This window comes from Lepus europaeus, chromosome 2, assembly GCF_033115175.1.
Source record: "Lepus europaeus isolate LE1 chromosome 2, mLepTim1.pri, whole genome shotgun sequence".
NCBI lineage: Eukaryota > Metazoa > Chordata > Mammalia > Lagomorpha > Leporidae > Lepus > Lepus europaeus.
The window spans coordinates 62,955,806-62,978,839 of record NC_084828.1 but is presented as its reverse complement, the minus strand read 5'-3'; the positions used below and the strand labels follow the sequence as shown (position 1 = coordinate 62,978,839).

General features: G+C 39.2%; 1 protein-coding gene across 9 annotated transcripts in view; it reads right to left on the bottom strand.

Annotated features, from left to right (window-relative positions):
* BBX (BBX high mobility group box domain containing) overlaps positions 1-23,034 on the bottom strand; it is a 280,483-nt gene that overhangs the window by 9,675 nt on the left and 247,774 nt on the right. For 8 of the 9 annotated variants that reach the window (XM_062207541.1, XM_062207531.1, XM_062207581.1 and 5 more), the window contains 4 exons: positions 22,782-22,920; positions 17,953-18,101; positions 7,632-7,721; positions 6,236-6,295 (listed from right to left, as the gene is read on the bottom strand). In XM_062207541.1, the coding sequence (XP_062063525.1) occupies positions 6,236-6,295; positions 7,632-7,721; positions 17,953-18,101; positions 22,782-22,920 (438 nt within the window). The remainder of the gene's footprint in view (positions 1-6,235; positions 6,296-7,631; positions 7,722-17,952; positions 18,102-22,781; positions 22,921-23,034) is intronic. The other variant, XM_062207610.1, reaches the window with a different exon arrangement.

The window sequence follows — 23,034 nt, the reverse complement described above, 5'->3', positions numbered from 1 at the left end:
AGGAAGCATGCCTCAGAAAATTAAGGTCTACATGACAAACTCCAAGAAAACTAAATCTAGAGGACAACTAAAGGGACTTATAAGCTAGGCCTGAGGGATGCTACTGACAACAAAGCAGTACATATAACATACAAAGAAAAAAAAAAAGACTGAAATAAGAGGGGAGAAAGGGAGCAAGAGTAACGCTGGGTATGAAAAATGTACTTGTTGAGCCTTACTGGGAAATTTTAAAATAGCTCTCTACTAGGTTTAGGTACATTTCTGAGAAAGGAGGGTTATGAATTAATGCAATCTCTGGCTTGGGAAATCATGGCAGTTGAAAAGAAGAAGTTGACCCTAGATTTTACATTCCCAAAGTAGGAAATAATTTTAATTACATCAAAAGAAAGTATGTAAAGCAGAAATCACCATGATTTGTGGCTTGGCCTTACCTCAATATTGCATAACAGATGGCTGTGTGGGGAAAGGCTTAAGATAACAGCTATTCAAAAAAAATAAAAACCCAAAAAACAACTATTTGGCAATGTTCCCAAACACCTTTTTTGAGTAAGTAATTAAAAATTAGAAAAAAAGGCTCCTTTTAAATTGTAAATCTATACCCAGGTCACACTTTGACTACAATGATGGCCTAATTTAGGTAATGCCGTTTACTTATTCATAATTTAATATTTAGCTAACAAAGGGTCAGTGGTAGTATATATTTTAAGATTTTTTAGTTTAAAATTCAATAAAAACTCTCAAAAAATAAAAGATAACATGTTTAGAAATACTCCAAAGAATTTCATGACTCTACGTTAGCCTTAAAGTTCAACACCTCCTTTAAGAATAAGAAACCAAAATCCGAATTTACAATGAGCATTTACAATGAGCATTAAATAACTTTTGCACATTCAAAAGTTTCGACATTTCTAGTTTCCTGTCAGTTGTCCCTTCTGATTACTGATGAAGTTTTGTACACCTCTTAAATATGACCACTGTATTACAGATAGACATTCTAGAAAGAGTTTAATGCCTCTCTCTTCTACTTTCTTTGCCCAGAAAAAGCCAGAACTGGGGGAAATAGGGATCCAAAGATGAAACTTCTTACAGAAAGAAGAACTGAGAATGAGAAAGCAAAGGCACGGATACCAGAAAACAGACATGTGAATTGGGAAAGATGACCTGATCTCTACACAGAGACCATGGATTGGGGTAGTAGAAATAAAATATATAGAGATCTGAATTCTGTTCTTGAATTTTTAACAAACTAACTGTGGGACCATGGGTCTCAACTCCGTCAAGGAAAAATGAAGGTTGAACTGAGCAGTAAAGGAGCCACCCAACCCCAAAATAATGTCGGCTTTTGCCACATAGTTACAATCAGGGCCTCTGCCAAGGAAAAACTAGCCTATAGCTGGATACCGAGTCACAAGGCAGGGCAACAGTATGCCCCTGACAAGCACTGTTGTGTTTTTGTTTTTGTTTCTTACTGGTGAGCTTTCAAATGGTTTCATTTCTCTTCATTGGTTGTTCCTATTCTAGTCTGTTCCAGATAAATTGGTAAAAACACAATGAGAAGCCAGGCCCCTGGCTGCAGAGGGATTGCAAATAGGAGGTACAGGGCACGCCTAAAAGCACAAAGGGACAAGGGCAAGCTCAGCAACCAGCAGACAGGGGGCCAGGAGGACCAAAAGCAGGCTGGCCAGAGACTGCAGTGATACTCGTCTTAGAGGTCAGGATACTGTGCGACCGAAAAGCAGTGGATCAGGAAGAGGCAACAAGGAACACAACGGAAGCTCCCGCACGTCCCAGAAAGGGAGGCACTGCGAGTCTGCTGAGAAGTCTGCTCCAAACTATTACATCAAGCAGATACCATGTTTGTAAAATGTAAATAAGCTGACTGTGCTGGAATCTGCACAAGGTAAGGTTCCCTGGCCTGTGCTTGGACCCAGGGGTTAGCCCCAGAGCACACTGTCTTGTGTGGTTGTCTAAATGGAGGCCAGCATCAGGTGCAGTGTTCAGAAAGGACTCACTGATTCAGAAGAATTAGGGAAGGCAGGGGAGGCCGAGTCACAGCAGCAATTGTCTGGGACAAAACTGATTCTGAATCTGCAACACTGGCCAGGCAAGCAAAGGGCAGGTGGTGAGGGGAGTCCACTGAAAAGGACCCAGAGAGGGAAACACGTCTTTTAAACATGGCGTACAAAGCCAGCACCCCACCCACAACGCCACACTAATGGAAATGTGAGGAAAAAAAGCCTTGTCCTCCCAAAACAAATCAGTCATTTCTCTTACAGCTTTTACTTGAACACTAAACTACCCGAGCACTGTGTAACAAGTCCACAGGGCTAGCTTTTACACTCAGCAATAAGCATAATACACTTGGAGCATATCATCTGAGGGTGATACTGCCAGCTCACTCCTGGAGTCACGTTAGGAAGTGGCAATGAGAGGCTCTTGCTTTCCAAACTGCACACAAATGTGGAGTAAGTTTTTTTTTCAGAGGGGAAAACAGCACTATCCTTGTATCCCAGGAGGCCTCTAAAGTGCTCCCGAGTCATGCATTCATTCCAGCTGGGGGATTCAAGCTTGCACCGCAATGAGTAAAGCCAGATCTGGAATCTTACTGCCTTTGGTTGGCCTCCCGTGAGCCAAAGCAGCAGCAGCAGTGAGACGCTGAATGGAACACAGGAAAAAGAACCACATGAATGATCTTTATCTAAGATCCTGGGAGACTGCTGCACAGTCTAATTTAAGAAAAGAGATCAAGTTAGACGGGGCACTGTGGATTCTGTTTGGAAACCCAACCATAAACCAGAGTTTTCCCTGTGTAATGAGATTTATACACTGTAAAGAAACTAATGTGATAATGATTCTTAGTCTAAAGAGTCTACATAAAATTAAGGTTAAAACACTACAGACATGCCTCAAAAATGGAAATGGTGGTGGTCTGCGTGCTTAAGTGGAGTCCTGGTTTGTCCCTTCCTGCTTGAGTTGACTGGCCTTTAATTCTTTCCCATTTATTTAGGGTCGATAAGCCCCTCTTAATTCAAGATGAAATTCAAAACAAAACATATATGTGAAAACATAAATATATATCACATATATATTTTACCCACAACAAATTATAAACTGATACTAAGTATTAATTGTCATCATTATTAATATAATTAGAAACCTCTAGCTAACATAATAGTATATGATACAATAACTTGGAACTTGGTGGAAAGAAACACAATGACAGAGGTAGATCTTCTTGGTTTATCTGAAAATTTTACCTTTACTACTAGGCCTTGGGCAATCTTTTTTTTTAATATGCGAAAGTTGTTTGATTATTTTGACTTTTCAAAAAGTAGGGGAAAATACTTAAAACACATGATAAGCTTAGCATTTAAACTGCAGATATATTACTAAGCACCTAAAGATTTCTAATATTTTGAAAGAAGAAAAAAAAAAGAATTGCAAGGTAATTACACACAGGGTGGTGTAAAGAAAGCATGGTGAATTTTAAGTCATCCAGTTAACAGAAGTCAGGAAGAGCAGAACAGCTGCAGAGCCTCAGTGGAATCAACATTTCTGTTGCAGACATCAGCTACAAACAATTCCCGTCTAACCTTTGCACGCGATGGCTTACACATGTCAAAATCATACTGTATTATGCCTTCATTTTCTGTCCCTCTATATTTATACCCTGCAAGGCAAAGTTTTAATAAGCAGTGATACAGCCATAGGTGAGAGAGAGGATGAAGTAAAGGGCCTAGTTAATTCACAAAACACATTGTCACCACTCGAACAAATGTATGTATGAAAACAAATAGCCAAAAAGGTCATTTTAAATTACAAGTAATTTTCTGGTGCCCAAATTGATTCCTTTTTTCCTGTCCACATAAAATGAGCATGTGCAGTCTACACTCAACAAAGGATATGCATTTTTTAAAGTACATTTAAAGTTTTATTAGCATATACCACTAATAAATATATAACTAAATATCACCAATAGTAACTCTTTCTACTAAATCTTTAGGACTATTAAAAGACTCAAAGGCAGAAACTTAGGGATGCACAATACCATGCTTCTGGCATCACCCCACTCACTCATGGCACTATAGCAATAAGATCAGAGCATTAGAGGGAAAATGACATCTATGATTTAGGTATTACAACATATCTTCATTTAACTCTTTCTCTACATAGATAACTCAAATACATACTCAGTAGAAACCCTTAGTGAAGAGTGAATCTTTGTGAGATCAGAGAGAGAATCTGTCCTACTGAAAAATGATAGTTAGTGGTAGATCTGAGACTAGAACCCAGAACTCCCTGTTGCTAGGTAAGCACACTTTCCACCACGCTGTACATATTCTGGCACCTCAGTAGAGTTTTCAGTGTTTAAAACAGAAACCAAAATGTTTATAGTGGCATCATTGCAAGTAAAGAGTAACATTAATGCTTTATATTTATCAATTTTTGATGGAATGTAGTTCTAAAATAGCTAAGATTTAAACCTGGGGAGAGCATAATTCTTGCTTTGACAGTACTTAAGCAGAAAAAAAACACTGCAAAGAGGTTGTGAATGTGAAACAACAGGTCAGGAAACAGACATAATGATGGCATTTTCTGTAAAGTAAAATGACGTAAAAGCAGATGTAGCTTATGTGAACTGTGCCAACCAAACCAAAAAAAAATTACGTTTAATAGTAACTCAAATTTGAGTATCTTTATAGTGATCAAACTTTGATAAATATCTTTAAAACACGAGTATTTTTGATGGGTGGCTTAGGCCACATATGCATTTTAATTTCTTTTCTCCTTTCCAGTAAAAGAACAAGAATCAAGAGACATGGGCTTGGTGATTAAGTTCCCCTAAAAAGCCAAGAGTGGGCATTTAGCCTGGCAGTTAAGATGCAGGTTAAGTTGTCCACATCCTATATAGGAGTACCTGGGTTCAGTCCCCGGCTCTGGCTCCTGACTACAGTTTCCTGCTAATGCAGATCCTGGAGGCAGCAGTGCTGGATGGCCGAAGCTACCAACATTGGAGATATCTAGATTGAGTTTCTCGCTTCTGGCTTTAGCCTAGCCCAATCCTGGCCATTGTGGGCACGTAGGGAGAGAATCTGCAGATAGGAGCTCCCTCTTATCTGTATGTCTCTCTGCCTCTCGAATAATCAAGTAAAACAATTTAAAAAGCGGAGTCCAAACTGGATAATTTTTAAGATCCTATCCAATTTTGCAATGAAGTGACTCCTATTTAAGCATTACAAAAATATTAACCTCTTTAAAAATAACTTTAATGGAAAAAAAGGAGGTCAACAGGAAGGGAGGGATGGCCGCTTAACCACCACATAAATTAACATTCACCCAAGGGTTCAATTTTTAATAGTAATTACATATAAAGCCACAAATGAATCTGGCTATGGGGAATCTCAAAATGAAATCTCTACCTCAGACCTATAGTTGATACTGAAACTTGCCATACATATGTTTGCCTCAGTCGCACTCTATTTCAAACATATTTAGAGATACTGGGAAGTGGGCTTAGGGAAACGTTCAAGTCAGTAACCACTTTAGCAGGCTTGTCCAGGCCAAGGCAACCAAGGAAACCCCATAAGGCCCTACTCTGGGAGGTGGTGTTGTGGCATAGCTGGTAGAGCCACCACCTGTGATGGCAGCAACCCATATGGGTGCCGGTTTAAGTCCTAGCTGCTCCACGTCTGATCCAGCTCCCTGCTAATGGCCTGGAAAAGGCAGCAGAAGATAACCCAGGTACTTGGAACCCTGCCACCCAGGTGGGAGACTTAGATTAAGCTCGTGACTCCTGGCTTCTGCCTGGTCCAGCCCTGGCTGTTATGGCCACCTGGGAAGTAAACCAGCAGAAGGAAGATCTGTCTATCCCCCACGCCCCCCAACTTTGACTTTCAAATAAATAAATAAATCCTTAAAAAAGAAGGCCCTACTCTGACCCCCTATGAACATAAGCATCTTCTTGAAACATAAACTGCGAAGCTCAACACATTTAGTCATGTGTAACTCTACTCTGTGGTTAATGTGCTTAAAGGTTACAAATCCCCCTTTAACGAAGTATTGTGTGACATATCGTCTGATCTTGGCAAGTGCACCCAACATAAACCTAACTGTGAATACAGAGGTTTACTATTGGTTCAACATATATAAGTTATACCTTTTTGGCCTCTAAAAGTTACGACATTTCCAGCTCAGAATATCTGAAATTAAACAACAAATACATGGCTTCTTTTACCTTCTGTAGGGTGAATGGCATCCAAGAAGAGTTGCTTGCTTGACCATTTATCCCCACTTCCTAGAAACAATGACAGAAAAGGAAAGGAAAGTGAAGCTGTACTCTTGGTATAAATACACAGACTACAAAAAATAAGACACTATAGAAAATAATTTAAATAGGAAATACCACACAAATGAAGCATATTATATTTCAATTATTTAATTCTCAAAATGGCATTTGCTAGCTAAAATAATAAGATGGCACAGGAAATGAATTAAAAATGAGCACATTTTTGTTTTATGAAATATATTGTTGGGTAATTTCTGTACTTTGATAATCTAAAGATCAGTAAAAGCAAAAGCTGACATTTTAACCTCAGGAATAATGTTTCTTTACCAGGATCAAAGCAAAAATGATATTATTATACAAAAAAAACCCAAAAAACTAAGAAGCCAATGTGGATGTGAAATAAAACCCCACTAAGTAAAAAGTGGGGAACACATAGACACATATGTCTACACATAGAAGATTGCTGCATTTAAAGCCTCATTCAAGAAACACGAAATGCTTCACATCTGGCCATGCAAGTTGGATGCAAATGGGCATCAGATGAGTAGGCTGATGGCAGTCATGACACCAACATGCAGGGAGAGGCTAACGAAAGCCCAACTTTCAGGACCTGTGGCTGCACTGAGCCAGATGGGAAGATGTAACCTATTATGAGAAAGAAGAAAAGCAGTCCTGAACTATGAGATTTTGAGATGAGCCCTGAAGAGGTTCAAGGGCCTATCCAGATCCTAACAATGACCTAGGCGTTCAGAGGAAAGGAGGGGGGAAGAGTGCAGTGAGTCTCTAGTGCCCTCTGGAAATAACAGGTGACTGAAGGAGGCTGGGAGAAGAGTCTGGCAAATGGCAAAGTCTACAGATGGGGGAAGAGCGAGGTTGTGACTTCCGAGTGGAAAAGAGGCCCACAAGAATCCTCAAGTATCAGAGGAAGTATAGGAATGCTGGGGCTCTCACATGAACGTGAAAGGAAGCAGGAGAGTGTGGCCACGGTCTGAAGGGTTGCCAGACATGAGAAAAACGAGAACAGTCAGAGAAAATAAATGGGTAAGAGGTCAAGAAGACTGAATTACAAAATTCACAAAATGTAGATGAGAAGCAGCAGTTCTGGGATCATACGGGGCTCTGAAAATAGAGACAAACACAGATCTGAGTGGGCCTCTCAATGAAGGAGATTTGCAATTAGCTGCAGAGTCTAGAACGAACGACAATGCCCGCGTTGGGATCGAATGGCACTGAAGCAAGCACAGGGGAGGAGAAGGCGAAGGCGGTGCACAGAAGCATTCCTCAGAGATGCAGTCACAACGGAGGCGGCCACAAAACCTGAGCGGAGGGTGGAAGGCGCCAATACCTTTTTCCGGAACATTAGGCTTCTCCTTTTTGTGCTTATATTTGCTGACAATTTTGTGGAATAAGTTCTTTTTCTGAGACTGGAAAGGACCTACAGACAATATTAATATAAATATATTTTAAGTTCACAAGGTGCCATAGAACAATATGGTGTGCTTTTAAACACTTTCCCCTCCTCCCTCCTGGGGAAGAAGCAGATTCAATCTTGCATCCTCACTCATCTAACTGGAGCGCTCAGCTCCTTCCTTGCAGCTTATTTAAACCCAGTGGTATTTTTCTTAGAAATGTACTGAGCAGAAGTCTCTGTTAGGGCTGGGAACTTCCCCAGCAGAAGCTGCAGACTTAGAAAGAGACTATGCCAATACCAGCACACAGCCGAGTCTGTAAGGGAGAAAAAGGTGACTCTAGCCTCCTGGAGACCATGAAGCAGGGGAGGCCATGTCCATTTCCCCTCTTCTACCAACTCTCTCAGGACAACAGCTGGCCTGAGAGTGTTAGATAGCTTTCTGGCTGTTTCTGAGGACATGCTAGAAGAAAACAAAAATCTAACTTAAAAATAGAAAAACATTTGTCAAAACCCTTTCTTTCCTGGGCAGGAGGAGAAGAAATCACAGATTCTATTTTTGTGTTCTCAGATAAAGAAAACAGAATCAAGATTTTTTTTTTTCAGTTAACAATCAGAAATATCAACAGCACTGACATCCCCCCCAATCAGGCACATGGCCTTCTACCATTTGTGGATAATCCTGTGTGAAACTGACTTAGTAATTTCACATAGCTGCTGTTTCCTCATCTGGAAACAGGATCATAATAGTGTCTAACTCCCAAGGTTGTTGTGAGGATTTAAAGTCAGCAGCTCCCTAAGATGCCCCTACCGCATCTCATACCTATCAGCGCCTGGACACACTGCCTCCTGGCTGGAAGAGAGCTGTCTGTACCCTCAGTCAGTCCCTTCACCCTACACTCCCTGTACTGCTAACATCATCAACTCTCTCTCTATAGTGGGCCATTCCATCCGTGTACAAACGCAGACAGTTCTCCCGACTTAGACAAGGAAAGGCCTCGTCTGCGCAAACTTTCCTTCCATTGGTTACTGGCCCAGTGCTTTGCTTCCCTCTGCAGCAGCAGTTCCCTCAGAGGGTCGCCTGCCTTCTCTGTTTGCAGTTTCTCTTTCCATTCCATCTTAAACCCAGTCTAACCAGGCTTCCGCCCTGCACTCAACAAAGACTGCTCTTTCGGGATCGTCAGTGACTGGTAAGCTGTGAAGGCTAATTGTCACTCCTCGTGGTACATGGCTCTGTTGGTAGCTTCTGACACAGCTGACAACTCTGGCTATACCCTTTGTCTAAATGTTTCCACCTCTGGCCTTCTGAGATACTGCCTTCTCTTGTTTCTTCTCCTCACTCACTGATACTCCCTTCTCTGCCTCCTTTGCTTCTTCGTCTTACTGTTGAAATGCCCTGGGCTTGGTCCTCTGTTTATTCTCATACTCTGGACACGACTTCCAGTCTCAAGGCTTCAGACACCAGCTATAGGCTAATGACTCACAAATGCACAGCAGAGCAAGACTCTTCCATTCTGCATATATGAAAAGCCAGCAACCTTACAATATCTCACAACAACCTCTGTGCATCATAGCCCCACTAATTTTGTAACCTGATACCCTGATAATTCCTTCCTTCTTCACTTTGCTCCTGCCGTACTGGCATCCTGGCTGTCCCTTGCATATGCAGACTCGCTCCTGCTTTTAGGACATTTGTGTTGCTCTTCCCTCTGCCTAGAAAATGCTCTTCCCCTAGGTAGCCACATGGCTACCTTCTTCCAGGCTTTGCTCAAGTATCTCTGGAACACTTGATTACAACGGCAACCTGACCCCATGTCTATCACTAGTGATATCCCTTTCCCTCACAAACTTTGTTCTTTTAACTGATTTCTGAAAATAGCTTTCTTGAAATATAACTCACATACTATACAACTCTTTTAAAGTATACAACTGAATAGTTTTATATCCAGATATTTGCAACCATCACCAATTTTAACGCATTCCATCACCTCAAAAGTAAACATCATACCTTTTAGCTATCACCCTTCTCATACTTGCATTGCTACCCCCCAAGCAATCACTAATCTACTTCATCCCTATAGATTTCCCTATTCTGGAGATTTCTGATACATGGATTCATGTAATATGTGGTTTCTGAGTGGCTTTCTGACATAGCATAATGTTTTCAAGACTCATCCACACTGTATCATGCATCAGGCTGAGTAATATTCCATTGTATGTATCTAACAGATTTTGTTTACCCTTTCAACAGCTGATGGACATATGGGATCACTTCTAGTTTTTGGGTAGGATAAATAACACAGTTATAAACATTTACATACAAGCTTTGGTGTGGATGAACGTGTTCACTTCTCTTCTGCATATACCATAATGGGGAAGTGCTGGGTCCTATGGTAACTCTAGGCTTAACCTTTTGAGGACCTGCAAACTAAGTACTAAAGTAGCTGCACCATTTTACATCCCCACTCACAGTGGATAAAGGTTTAAACTTCTCCACATCCTTGCCAAAATTTGTTATGTCTTTTTGATTATGACCATCATAAAGATGTAAAATAGTATCTCCCTTATTATGGTTTTTGAATTGCATTTCCTTGACAACTGATGATCCTTTCCTGAATTTATTAGCCATTTGTATATATTCTTAAGAGAAATGTCCATTCAAATTGCTTGCACTTTTAAAAATTATCTTTGTTATTTGTTTTACTGCTAAATTATATGTGTCTTTATATATCCTAGATAAAAGTCCTTTATCAGATATATGATTTGCAAATAGTTTCCCCCATTCTGTGGGATATCTTTTTCGCTTTCTTGGTAGTGTCTTTTGAAGTATAAAAGTTTTTAATTTTGATACAATCATTTGTCATCTTATCTTTTGTTGCTTTTGGGGACATATCTAAGGATCTGGCCAAATCTGAAGTCACAAAAATCTATACCTATGTTTTCTTTGAAAAGTTTACAGTTTTATCTCTCACATTGAAGTCTTTGATCCAGTCAAGTTTTATATACTGTCTGAGGAAAGTACGGGTCCAACTTCATGCATTCTTTGACATGCAGATATCCTGTGGTTCCAATATGAGCTTTTTGAAAAGACTATTATTTTCCTAATGAATAGTTTTAGCTCCCTTGTTGAAAATCAGTTTACCAAAAATGTGGAGTTTATTTTTGGACTCTCAGTTCTATTTCCTTGATTTATATGTCTGTCTTTATGCCAGTACAAAGTTGTCTTGACTACTGTTGTTTTGTAGTCAGTTTGGAAATCAATTAATACTTTTTCTCAAGACTATTCTGGCCATTCTGAATCTCTTGTAATTCCATATTAATTTTGGATTTCTTTAACAATTCCTTCAAAGAAGTGAGTTCAGGTTCTGAGAGAACTAAGATGAATCTACATCTGTTTGGGGGCATATTTCCAACTTAACAATATTAAATACTACAACCCATTAACATTTTTTTCACTTATTTCTGTCATCTTTCTCTCAGCAATGTTTCTGTAGTTTTCATTGCGTTGTACTTCTTTTGTTAAATTTATTCCTAAAGAATTGAAAATGAATCTTGATGTGAATGGAAGGGGAGAGGGAGCGGGAGAGGGGAGGGTTGTGGGTGGGAGGGAAGTTATGGGAGGGGGAAGCCATTGTAATCCATAAGCTGTACACTGGAAATTTATATTCATTAAATAAAAGTTAAAAAAAAATTTATTCCTAAGTACTTTATTCTTTTTGATGCTATTATAAATGAAATTGTTTTCCTAATTTCATCTTTGGATTGTTCAGTATAAATGCACAGAATTACCATTAATTTTTGCCAAATTAAATCATGCGACTCCATTATTAGCTATAATAGTTTCTAGCATTTTTTTTAGGGTTTTCTATATGTAAGATCATGTCACGTGAGGCTAGAGATAGGTTTTTCACCTTCTTTCAAATCCAGATGCCTTTTGTTTCTTTTTCTCACCTAACAATGCTGGCTACAAGCTCCAGTTGAATAGAAATGGTGAGAGAGGACATTCTTGTCTGTTGTTTGGTACACAGAAAGCACCCACTCTTTGACACTTAAATATTATGCTAGGTGTATGGTTTGGGAGACCCTTTTAACCAGGTGGAGGAAGCTTCCTTCTACTACTAGTTTGTTGAGTGTTTTACCATGAAAAGGTTTTGGATTTTGCTAAGTGCTTTTTCTTACATCTACTGAGACGATCATATTTTGCTTTAATGGCTTAGTGTATGGTATATTCTGGAGACTGCTCCATGTTCATTTAAGAAGAATGTATATTCTGCTGTTCTAGGGGAAAGTATCCTATGTATGTCTGCGAGTTAGTTTATAGTGTTGTTCAGGTCTTCTCTTTCCTTATTTATTGTCTGGAATCTCCAGACAATATGTAAGTCTTAAACAATAAGGAAAGCATATAATGTGCTTGAAGGCAAGAAGTGCTATGGAAAAAAAGAAAAGAGTGATAGAGCAGCAAGGCATAAGATCAACAAGGAAAATAGAAGACTTTAAATAAGAAACACTGTTTTCATTCACAGATATCATCTAAGATATAATCTGTGGTGCTGAGTACACCACAGGTTCTCAATAAACATTTGTTTCACAGACAAATAAACAAAGCTCTACAAACACTGCTTGGCATGAAGCAGAGCTCAAGGAATGGCATTTGCCGCGATGTAACTGACATCACATCTGCACGGTGTTTTCTGATGATTACACCAAGTCATCATTCTAAATAACCAATAGCGAAACTTCTGAACTGGCTGAAACTGGTTTGAAATGGAAATACAAAATGCTCCCTTGTTTACATCTTTGGGAAAAATGAGAAAGAAGAGAAAAGAAAATAAATTTAACAAGCACAAAGACAATGTTTCCATGTACATACTACACTATATTACAGGATTGTTTTTATTTAAATTTTTGCAATCATTTCCTCTTGTATTTTTTGCACTCTAAGAAACTCCAGACCAGTGCACCTGAATGACACACAGGCAACCCTGAAAAGGGAAGCAGGAAAAAGAAGAGAAACAATTCTGAGACTTCGCAGGATCACAGCAATCCTGGGGATTTACTTGCAGGAAAATAACATTAATAACTGTGGTTCATAGAGAAAATGACATAAAAAAGGGGTTCACAGAAGCAAACAGCTTTAATATATGAAATGGGTTAGGAATGAAAAAAATAGGATATATCTTTGCAGAACCAACCATACTAAGAGAAATCTAGAAAGTATAATTTAAGAACAAAGCTAAAGATAAAGCTTGTCAATTTTAAAATGAGAAAAGAACATCCAGAGTGGTTTTATACATAGAAGAGCTTATGTAAACTTACATTTTTAAAATTCCTTGTTTCTAGTCCCCAAACTACAGCTATATAACTACATTAAATAAACTACAACTTCAGATAAAAAACTGACACACTTGAAAGGAAAGTAATTGATACGATCTAATTGCAGTCAATAAACAGCAATTTTAGAGTCAAGGAGTGAACAATTTGATCTCTGCCCATCAGTGTGGTACATTTATGTTTGATAGTCAAAAGAAATAAGTCAAAATTGGAATAAAAGTAAGTATAAGGGAATTCACTGCTACCTTTTTTTTTTTACTTAGATTATTGCTAACATTAACACAAAAGTGTCCACGGAGGAGAAAAAAGGTAGAAAGTGAAAAGCAGAGGAAAGTGTTCTAGAAGGACCTTTACTTTACTACTACCTTAAGCTTCCACCCAACCTCTTTCTCCACCAAATTTCTTGAGAAAATACTTGCATCAGCTTCAGCTTCCTTAGGACAGAAGCACTTGCTGCTAGTATACAAAGCAGCATAGGTCTCCACTTATGAGTCTGAATAAAATGGTCCATGTTCTAAAGGTACTAATCTCCTCTGCACCTCTGCTTCAGGGTGGGGTAAGGAATAGCAGTGCCAAACCACAAGCAAACAGGATAACAGGCTGCCTGCAGACATCAGGAACAAGCATTCCCAAACATTAATGCTGCTCAAGGTTTGCTGGAAAATGGCCACTGTTTTAGGTGAGAAGTTGTAGTGACACGGGAGCAACTTTCGTGTTAAACTGGTATGATAATTTTTCAAGGTCAGCAGGGTATTGAGCAAATCCTCATCTTGAGAACTGTTGTGAGAAACAAATGCCCAGCATAATGCTGACGATGGTGGCTTTTGGCCAGGTACTACAGTTTTTATGTTTTTAAGCTATAAAAGTCAGGGGTTTATTTCTAAGACTACGCTGTCATTTTTGTTTTGGACACATAAGTAATAAATTACCAACGAAACAATAAAGTCCTTTGCAATAAGTCATGGCAAAGTGCTTCTAGCAGCTGGGCATATAGATCTGCTGACATGAATATGTTAAGATTGACTGAGGAGGAGGAGCCACCTCATTGGGCTGAATAAGCACGCTTTATTGTGGAACACAAGCTTATATTAAGAATACCTTTTTTATATCTGCCAATGTGCTGTTGCCATTATCATGAAAAAGTTAGGTGGCACTGAAGATTTCCCAACAGACACAGGGAATACAGAGTTCTGTCCAACCTCGAAACTCTGTCTTCCTTGGAGGAAAGGCTGCGTCAGATTTCAGTTCTCTAAGGTTGAAAGTATCCTTACTTCGGCCCAATTCCAAACAGGGGATTTTGTCTTCAATGTTTTATTCTATAAATCTGTCTCTGAGTTTTTTTTTAAACTTTCAAATCCTTAGCCACTTTTAATTTCAATCTTAAAATATAAGTGTGGATTTGGAAAAAAAATGAGAAAGACCAATAGTATGCTTGTTAATGGGCCCAGGAACTATGTAAAGAGACGAAGGAGAAAGGAGATGTGAAGTCCAGGGTCAAGGTGAGCATAATTTAAACACTTGGAATTGAACTCAGTTTTCTTTTTTTCCATGACCCTACATCTGTTTTAAAACTACTATTGTACAGAGAACTCTTGACTTCAGATACTTCTGTAAACAATATTTATACATCAGCAGTACAAATAAGATGTCAAAACGAATCTCTTAGGAAGTTGCCACTAAATTTAGACTTACACGTAAAGCTTTCAATCAAAAATATACACAAATAACTATGAGAGATAACAGAAAATATTCTAAGATTGGGTTGCTCCAATTGAACTGCATTGGGAGTTTGATGGATTATAATCTACTGGATAATATGTTCTTAGAAGTAAAGAGAAATTCTATTCCTAAATTGTAATGTCCTATCATAAAATAGCCCAAGCTCAGTAGGAGGAAGATGGCATTTAAAGCTATTTTCACAGCAGAGTTTTTGATAAGACCTCTTACCTGGACATAAAGGAAAAGGCAGAGGCAGAGGGTGGACAATGGGAAAAGTGCAGAGAGCACTCAGAGAAAGAGAAGTACTGGGAAAATACAAGAGTAAAACCAAGCAGATACTATGATTCTGATTCTGATAATAACTGTATGAATGCACATATAATAATTTCTTTAAGAAACTATACTTCAGAAAAACTCATTTTATGTAACATAAAGTACCTATAAAGGTACCAAATATAAAGCAGGAAACAAATATAATGAATGCTGCATGGTAACAAATAGAACATAGAATCAAATGCAGAAAAACGGCACATTTTTGGGCAAAAATGAGGTTTCCTCTGGACATAGGCTCTTTTACTAATGAAGTAATGATCTCATATACAGTGTTTGCTTTGAACAGTTCATTATGCAAAGATACAAAGGGTCTAGAGTCTAAGAAAACAATCTAATGTATCCCCTAAAGATTGGGCAATTATAGCACAGCTGGTATGATAATTTCATTAATAACTTGTAGTGTAGTACACTGGTGCTGCTAATGCCCAAATTACAATCAGTCTCAAATACTATTTCATTCGTTTGTTAAAGAATACATTATTTAATTTCTGTTTTATTTTAATTGCTACATGAATTATATTGTGGAGCAAAATCTAAGTCTTCCTACATATGTACATAATTATTGATATTCTGCTTAAGAACCACTGACTTTGTGGCATGAGAGGAATAATGAGAAAGATGATATTGCACAAAGTATAATCCAAAGCTCCCAAGAGCTATTTGACATCAAAAGAATTACTGTTAATCTCAGCTGGGAGAGGAAAATCACATAACAGACAATTAGGACCCAAGAGAAGGTTTCATGAAAATAGAACCTAACTTCAGGATTTTATAGCTTTACAAATGTACACTTATTGTTACATTCCCTGATAGATAATTTGGCCAACTTGAGAGCTCTAAAATGAACGTCTTGAACTCTAAGAATTGGAAGAAAGAGTACATCCTAGACATCAATCAATTAAGTTCCATTTTATTGGCTTGTCAGGTATTCATCAGCAATTTTAAGTCCAAGAATTATGGGAGCTCAAGATGCCTGGTATCTTTGGGCTCATGGACTACTCTGCCTATTCCTAAATATCTCCTGGGCATAGGCTGTCATTTCACCTGGTAATCCATTATGGCACTCAGCTACCTACCTGTCAGCAAGTCTACTTTATTTCTTTCCCTCCCTATCTTGGATGACCCATGATAAAACACTATTTTCCCAGATGAGCAAACCTGGTGGTGCAACAACATTTCTTTTTTAGTTCTTTATTCACTAGACTTGCTTTTATTAGCCTCAGAGGAAAGCCAAGCTAATTCTAAAATGACTTTTATGTACCTCCCTGCCTTCAATCATGTAGGGGAAGTTTTCTTCAGTCTTTTAGTTCTGTCTTCAGGTACAGATCTCAAAGAGTGCCTCTTATGTTGTGGCAATACCAGTGTGCAAAGGGTTTTTAGGTCTTGAGGGAGAGAGGTTTTGGTTTTTTTTAGAGAAGAAACCATAATTTTCCCTAGGAAATAGACCTTAAATATTCCCTCAAAATCTTTGAAACCATCTCTCACATCAATATTTACATCTATCATCTATCTAACAAAATACACAAAAGAAGGAAATTAATCTGATTTGACACAGAGCAAGCAACAAGCAACCACCCTGAAGGATAATTACAAGAACTCCTCCATCAAACCCTGCTCAGAATTTGATTCTGACAGCAACTACAGCTCAGCCACACCAGTTCTTCAGCTCTCTATTCCTCGTCATTACAGGAGAACTAAATTAATGGAGAATTTCTCAGTGGTATAGAAAAATTAGAGATACAATTTCTCTATCAAGCTTTAGAACTAAAGTCACATCAGAAGACAAGTTTCCTATTGATGACAATGCTATCAAGTTGGGAAAGTGACAAATCTTCAAATCTTGCTTGAGATGTCCTGCGCAGGGCAAGATGTTTAGCACCCTAGTTCCTTGCCCCACAACTGTCAACAGTGGTTTCAAGTCTTGAGATCATTGAAAATGTCTTTAAAAAGTCCCCTTTTGGGCCGGCGCCGCGGCTCAGTAGGCTAATCCTCTGCCTGTGGCGCCAGCACACCGGGTTCTAGTCCCAGTTGGGGCGCCAGATTCTGTCCCAGTTGTTCCTCTTCCAGGCCAGCTCTCTGCTGTGGCCCGGGAGGGCAGTGGAGGGTGGCCCAGGTACTCGGGCCCTGCACCCACATGGGAGACCAAGAGGAAGCACCTGGCTCCTGGCTTCAGATCAGCACAGTGCATTGGCCACAGCGTGCCAGCCGTAGCAGCCATTTGGGGGGTGAACCAACGGAAGGAAGACCTTTCTCTCTGTCTCTCTCTCTATGTCTAACTCTGCCTGTCCAAAAAAAAAAAAAAAAAAAAAAGTCCCCTTGCAGGGCTGCTTCTGATGAATGCTGACATCCACCCAAGTCAAGTTGATCACTTTAAATATTCCCTGATATCCTTGAAAATAAATATGCTAAACAAAGCACTTTTCCAAATTTAACTAAACCAGTATCTATATCTATGTATTGATATCTCCCTATATATACTACCGGAGTAGTATATATTTATTTTCATTTGGTCCGTACTGCCAATAAAGAATAGGGTCTGGTTATCAGGTAAATTGAATGATTTCAGTCCCGGAATCCAAGCTGTAGGAGACATGGGAACAGAAGAATTGAACTCAACCAGCAGATTCAAACACAGCTTGACTGCACCTTTAACGACAAATGCTTACACTGAGATGCCAGTGGACAGAGGCTTGGAGAATCAAGAAGGAAAAAAGGGAGGTGGGAACCATGATTATTGTAGAAAGCAACCTGCAATGCTCTCTACTGTCTCAATCCTAAATCTAAGTACTGTACATATCTAAAGGGAGAGACCTGAGCTTAGCAGAGGGGTCTGCGGAGATTGTGAGCATGTAGGGAGGTGCAGGTCAAATCTAACCTTTGCTGGTTTTCGTGGACTCTGAGGACATGTTCCCAGTCTTCTTCTTTTTTCTTGGGACAGGTACACATTTCCGGTCAAATGAAACAGGACTATATTGAGGGAGGCTGTTGAATTTTTTTTCAAACTCTTCATCCAGCTTCGATGAACTATGAAAAGGGGTGAGGGAATTAATCAATACATGAGCAAATATTTGAACAGAAAATGGTAAGAGATACATACTGAGGATACTCCATTTGAAAATAGGTCCTTGGGAATTGGGAAGTATTAAATAAATTCTGTGCAAGCAAAACACATCTTTTCACAGAAGCTTGAGAAGACTTATCAACACAGTTTCTTAGTAAACTCACATGACAAGTAATATAGAAAAGTAGAAATATCATTCAAAGTATTAGAACTCTTTCAAGTGGAGAATTTGCCATTCTCTCCCTTGGCATGATAATCTTTCATAAGGTTCAGTGCAAAGTATACTCTATACAGGCTCATTTCTCATTCCAAAGATTCACAAAAACATGTACAAGCAAGTGTGTACAAGTATATGTATACAAGAATATGATATACTGATAGCTTTGAAAAATTTGATTTTTTAAAAAATGTATTGACTAATGCTTGATTAAAATAGATATTCACAAATATAAAATAAACCAATTTTGAGTAGTAGAGAATGAGTTGATTAGGGTGAGTACTATTGATGAGAACATGCTGGCAGACACAACCCCACTTTAACTTAAGCCACCAATGACTTTAAAAAAATGCCAGTGACCCTGGGACCAGCACTGTGGTGTAGTGGGTTAAAGCCCTGGCTTGTGGCACCGGCATCCCATATGGGCACCGGTTCAAGTCCTAGCTGCTCCACTTTTGATCCTGTTCCTGGCTCCTGGCTTTGGGTCACCACAGCTCCGGCCAATGCAGCCACTCGGGGAGTGAACAAGTGGATGGAAGACCTCTTTCGCTCTCTGTAATTCTCTTTCAAATAAATAAAATAAATCTTTTTTCATAAACTATTATTATAATCATTTTTAAAGCCTGTTTTTTAAAAAAGATTTTTATTTATTTATTTGAAAGGCAGAGTCACAGAGAGGCAAAGGCAGAGAGAAAAAAAGAGAGTTCTTCCATCCATTGGTTCATTCTCCAAATGTCTACAATGGCTGGAGCTGTGCCAATCCAAAGCCAAGAGCCAGGAGCCAGGAGCTTCTTCTGGGTCTCCCATATGTCATCCCATATGGATGCAGGGGTCCAAGGACTTGACTTGGGCCATCTTCTACTGCTTTCCCAGGCCATAGCAGAGAGCTGGATTGGAAGTGGAGCAGCCGGGACTTGAACTGGTACCCATGTGGTATGCCAGCACTGCAGGCGATGGCTTTACCTGTTACTCCATAGCACCGGCCTCTAAAATAAATCTTAAAAAAATAAAATAAAATGCTACCAGCCAAGATGGCAAATCCTTGGGCTGATTTTGAAACTGCCTGTAAAAGTCCCTCCCCTACAACCTCCAGCAATGGCAGTGCACCTCTGGGTTCTAGGCTGGCTACTGACTTTTTAACTAAGGTGTAACTTAGATGGGAGAAGCTGCAGAAGAACTACTTTAGTGCCCACTTATAGGAAGTTAATGTAAGGGGCTGGTGCTGCAGAGTAGCAGGTAAAACCACCACCTGCAGTACTGGCATCCCATGTGGGCACCGGTTTGAGTCCTTGCTGCTCCACTTCTCATCCAGCTTTCTGCTATGGTCTGGGAAAGCAGTAGAAGATGGCCCAAGCCCTTGTGCCTCTGCATCCGTGTGGGAGACCTGGATGAAGCTCCTGGCTCCTGGCTTTGGACCGGCACAGCTCTGGCCATTGAGGCTAAGTGGGGAGTGAACCAGTGGACAGAAGACCTCTCTCTGCATCTCCTCCTCTCTCTGTATAACTCTGAAGTTATGGGGGGGGGGGGAAGCCACTGCAATCCAAAAGCTGTACTTTGGAAATTTATATTTATTAAATAAAAGTTTTAAAAAAAGGAATTTAATGTGTTAGGTTTCTAGCTAAGGGATGTGCTTGAGATGTTACCACCTATGATAGTTCTCAGTGTTGGAGGAACATACAACATTTGGGAAGAAGAGGTAAGACAGTCAGATGACAGTCTCAGAATGGTCAACAGAAAATGACCATTACTAAGTTCTATCAAAGCAGAGGGAGTGGATGGTGACAACCCTTCCTTAATTGCTTTTCTCATTCAGTCAGAAATATGTTTATAATGATGGAAATTTTGATACTAAGCAGGCACTATTAGAAAGTTATCTATAAAGACACAAAATTTCAAACATTATGAATACCCAAAAGAAAATTGTGAAAAAGCCAGCTGTAATTCATAAGATCTCTTGGGACTGTTGCTTTTCTTCTTTTTTAAAGGAGAACTGATAATCACGCATGTTTCTCTTGGAGAGATCTATAAAACTAGCACTGCTATTACGGATGTGAAGTTTTCTTGGCCACTGTTAACCAAACAGGTGGCACATTTTCTGACATTAAAAAGGTTTGCAATGTTCATCTACAAACACCAGAGAAGACAAATGACCTCACATTTCTCACTGCTCAGGCACTGCACTGATGTGTTCTAAATAAGTCAGACCCAAAAGTCTGACCCCCCTGCACCCCATGGGAGACCAGGATAAGCACCTGGCTCCTGCCTTTGGATCAGCGCGCTGCGCCGGCCACGGTGGCCATTGGAGGGTGAACCAGCGGTAAAGGAAGACCTTTCTCTCTGTCTCTCTCTCACTGTCCACTCTGCCTGTCAAAAAAAAAAAAAGAGTCTGACCCTGACCAGCCACTATGTAAAGTGGGGAGGGAGTAAACGGTACACGTGCAGCTTCCTCAGAAATGAACAGACCACATACACGCAGGTCACACAGCACTCTCTTCACAGGAGCAGACTTCTAAAACACTGTTCACTCAGCTTGTCCCTAAAGACTGGTGAGAATGCAAAGGGTATTTCATGTAAAATGCATATTATGCAGGGAAAAAAAAACTATGAATGGATTTCAGTTCTTTTTGCCTCCAAATTAATTTATTTCTATTTTCTATGAATTTTCTGAAATATCCTCTTATTTCTCATATAGCTTCAGCAGTTTCTTTTTTTAAGATTTATTTATTTATTTATAAGTCAAAATTACAGAGAGACAGGGAGAGAGAGGAAAGAAAGGGAGAGAGAAGGAGAGAGAGAAATCTTTCATCCACTGTTTCACTCCCCAGATGACCACAACACCCAGGGCTAGGCCAGGCCAAAGCCTGGAGCCAGGAGCTTCTTCTGGGTCTCCCACATGGCTGCAGGGGCCCAAGCACCTGGGCCATCTTCCGCTGCTTTCCCAGGCACATTCACAGGGAGTTGGATCAGAAGTGGCGCTGCCTAGACTCGAACCAGCGCCCACATGGTATGCCAGTGATGCAGGTGGCATCTTAACCTGCTTCACCACAATGCCACCCACATTCAGGAGTTTCTAATGGAAGCATCAGAGATACTTCTGTTGGAGAGCCTTAACACTGCCTTCTCTCCCTAAGATTTTACATCGTCTCCAACATGTGTAGACTAACAATTGGGCTGGATGCTCAGTGGTCACCTTTCCTAGGAAATTCTGCATGCGAAAGTATCATTTGATAATTACAAATGTGGAGATTCTCATGACGTTATTTAAGCATACAGTAAGCAAAACTAATTTGAAGTACTTTGAATTTTTTAAAATATTAGAAGTGAAATATATAAAATTATAAACATATCATTTATATAAATAATCTTGAAGAGCCAGCACCATGGGAAATAATTTATATCCTCTCACTTTGTGATAACCTACAGAATTAGAATTAACCAGACTTGAAAGCACATATACTTCCAAAAAATATTATATTATTCCATAAACATAAATGCAAATATTATGAATAAACCAAATACAATTCATCTAATGCATAAAATTTGCATACCTTTAAATACACTTATGAAAAAATATGGAGAATGTAAAAATGTACTTATTTCTATTCAACACATTCTTTTCAAATGAGGCTAATGAGAAATCTCAAAGGATTTTCAAAATAGCACAATTGAATAAGCAGATATTTCCTCAGTATGTAAAGTATGGGATCTCTTAACTTGCTAACAAAATGCTTTATATTTTCAAGATTACTATTAAGAATCTTTGGCATAACATTAAATACCAAAAAATTCTTACTGATTTTATCTGATGTATGCCATTGTTTAATACTACATTTCAATACATAATTAATGTATTGAATGGGCTCTGTACCAGGAGAATATTCAAACTAATATTTTCATCTTATAGCAACAGAACTCAGGTTAAATAAAACAAGGTTAAGTACCAAAGTATAATCTTATTTGCTTTACATTTTTCAGCTGTCATATTACTTTGCAAAGATGTACACACATTTAGAAATATTAAGCAAAGTACAAACAGTAGGTAAAATGGGTAAATTTAAACACACTAGTAATAGCCATCCTAAGTTTCAGAAGGGAGAATGAATTCTGATGATATTAAAAGATTTACCATGTCACACCACTATTACATGGTGGACCCTGATTCAATAGCAGGCCCAAGCCTAAAAGCTGCACATTTTCTGCTGTATCTAAAATGTGAATGACATCATCACTCATACAATTATGTTAACAGCAGGCATCAAGTGATACACTTGCTTTGTGTTCACTAACGTGCTTGTCAAGATTGTATTGAGTGCTGAGTGGATAGTCAGTGTATAAGCAGTTAGTGACTCATGGCTACCCTGGAAATCCTTCTGCCCGTAGGGCTGGAGCAGTGTGGTTGGACTAGGCTCACGGGTCAGGCACTTACCTAAGGAAAGAGTCCTCCCTTGGCTTTGTTTTCTTGAACTTCTTGCTCCCACTGGTTCCACTCTGGTTAAATGTCCAGCTTTCTTCATTCCAACACCCTTCGTGATCAGAGGAGTTTCCTTTTCCTGAGCTTCGTTTTCCTAAGGAAAGTGAAGAGCAAGGATATGCTCAGTAAACTGCGTTAAGTGGGAGATTATTTGCTTGACAAATAACCTCTCGACTCCTCAGATAGCACATGATGCTATTTGTAAAAA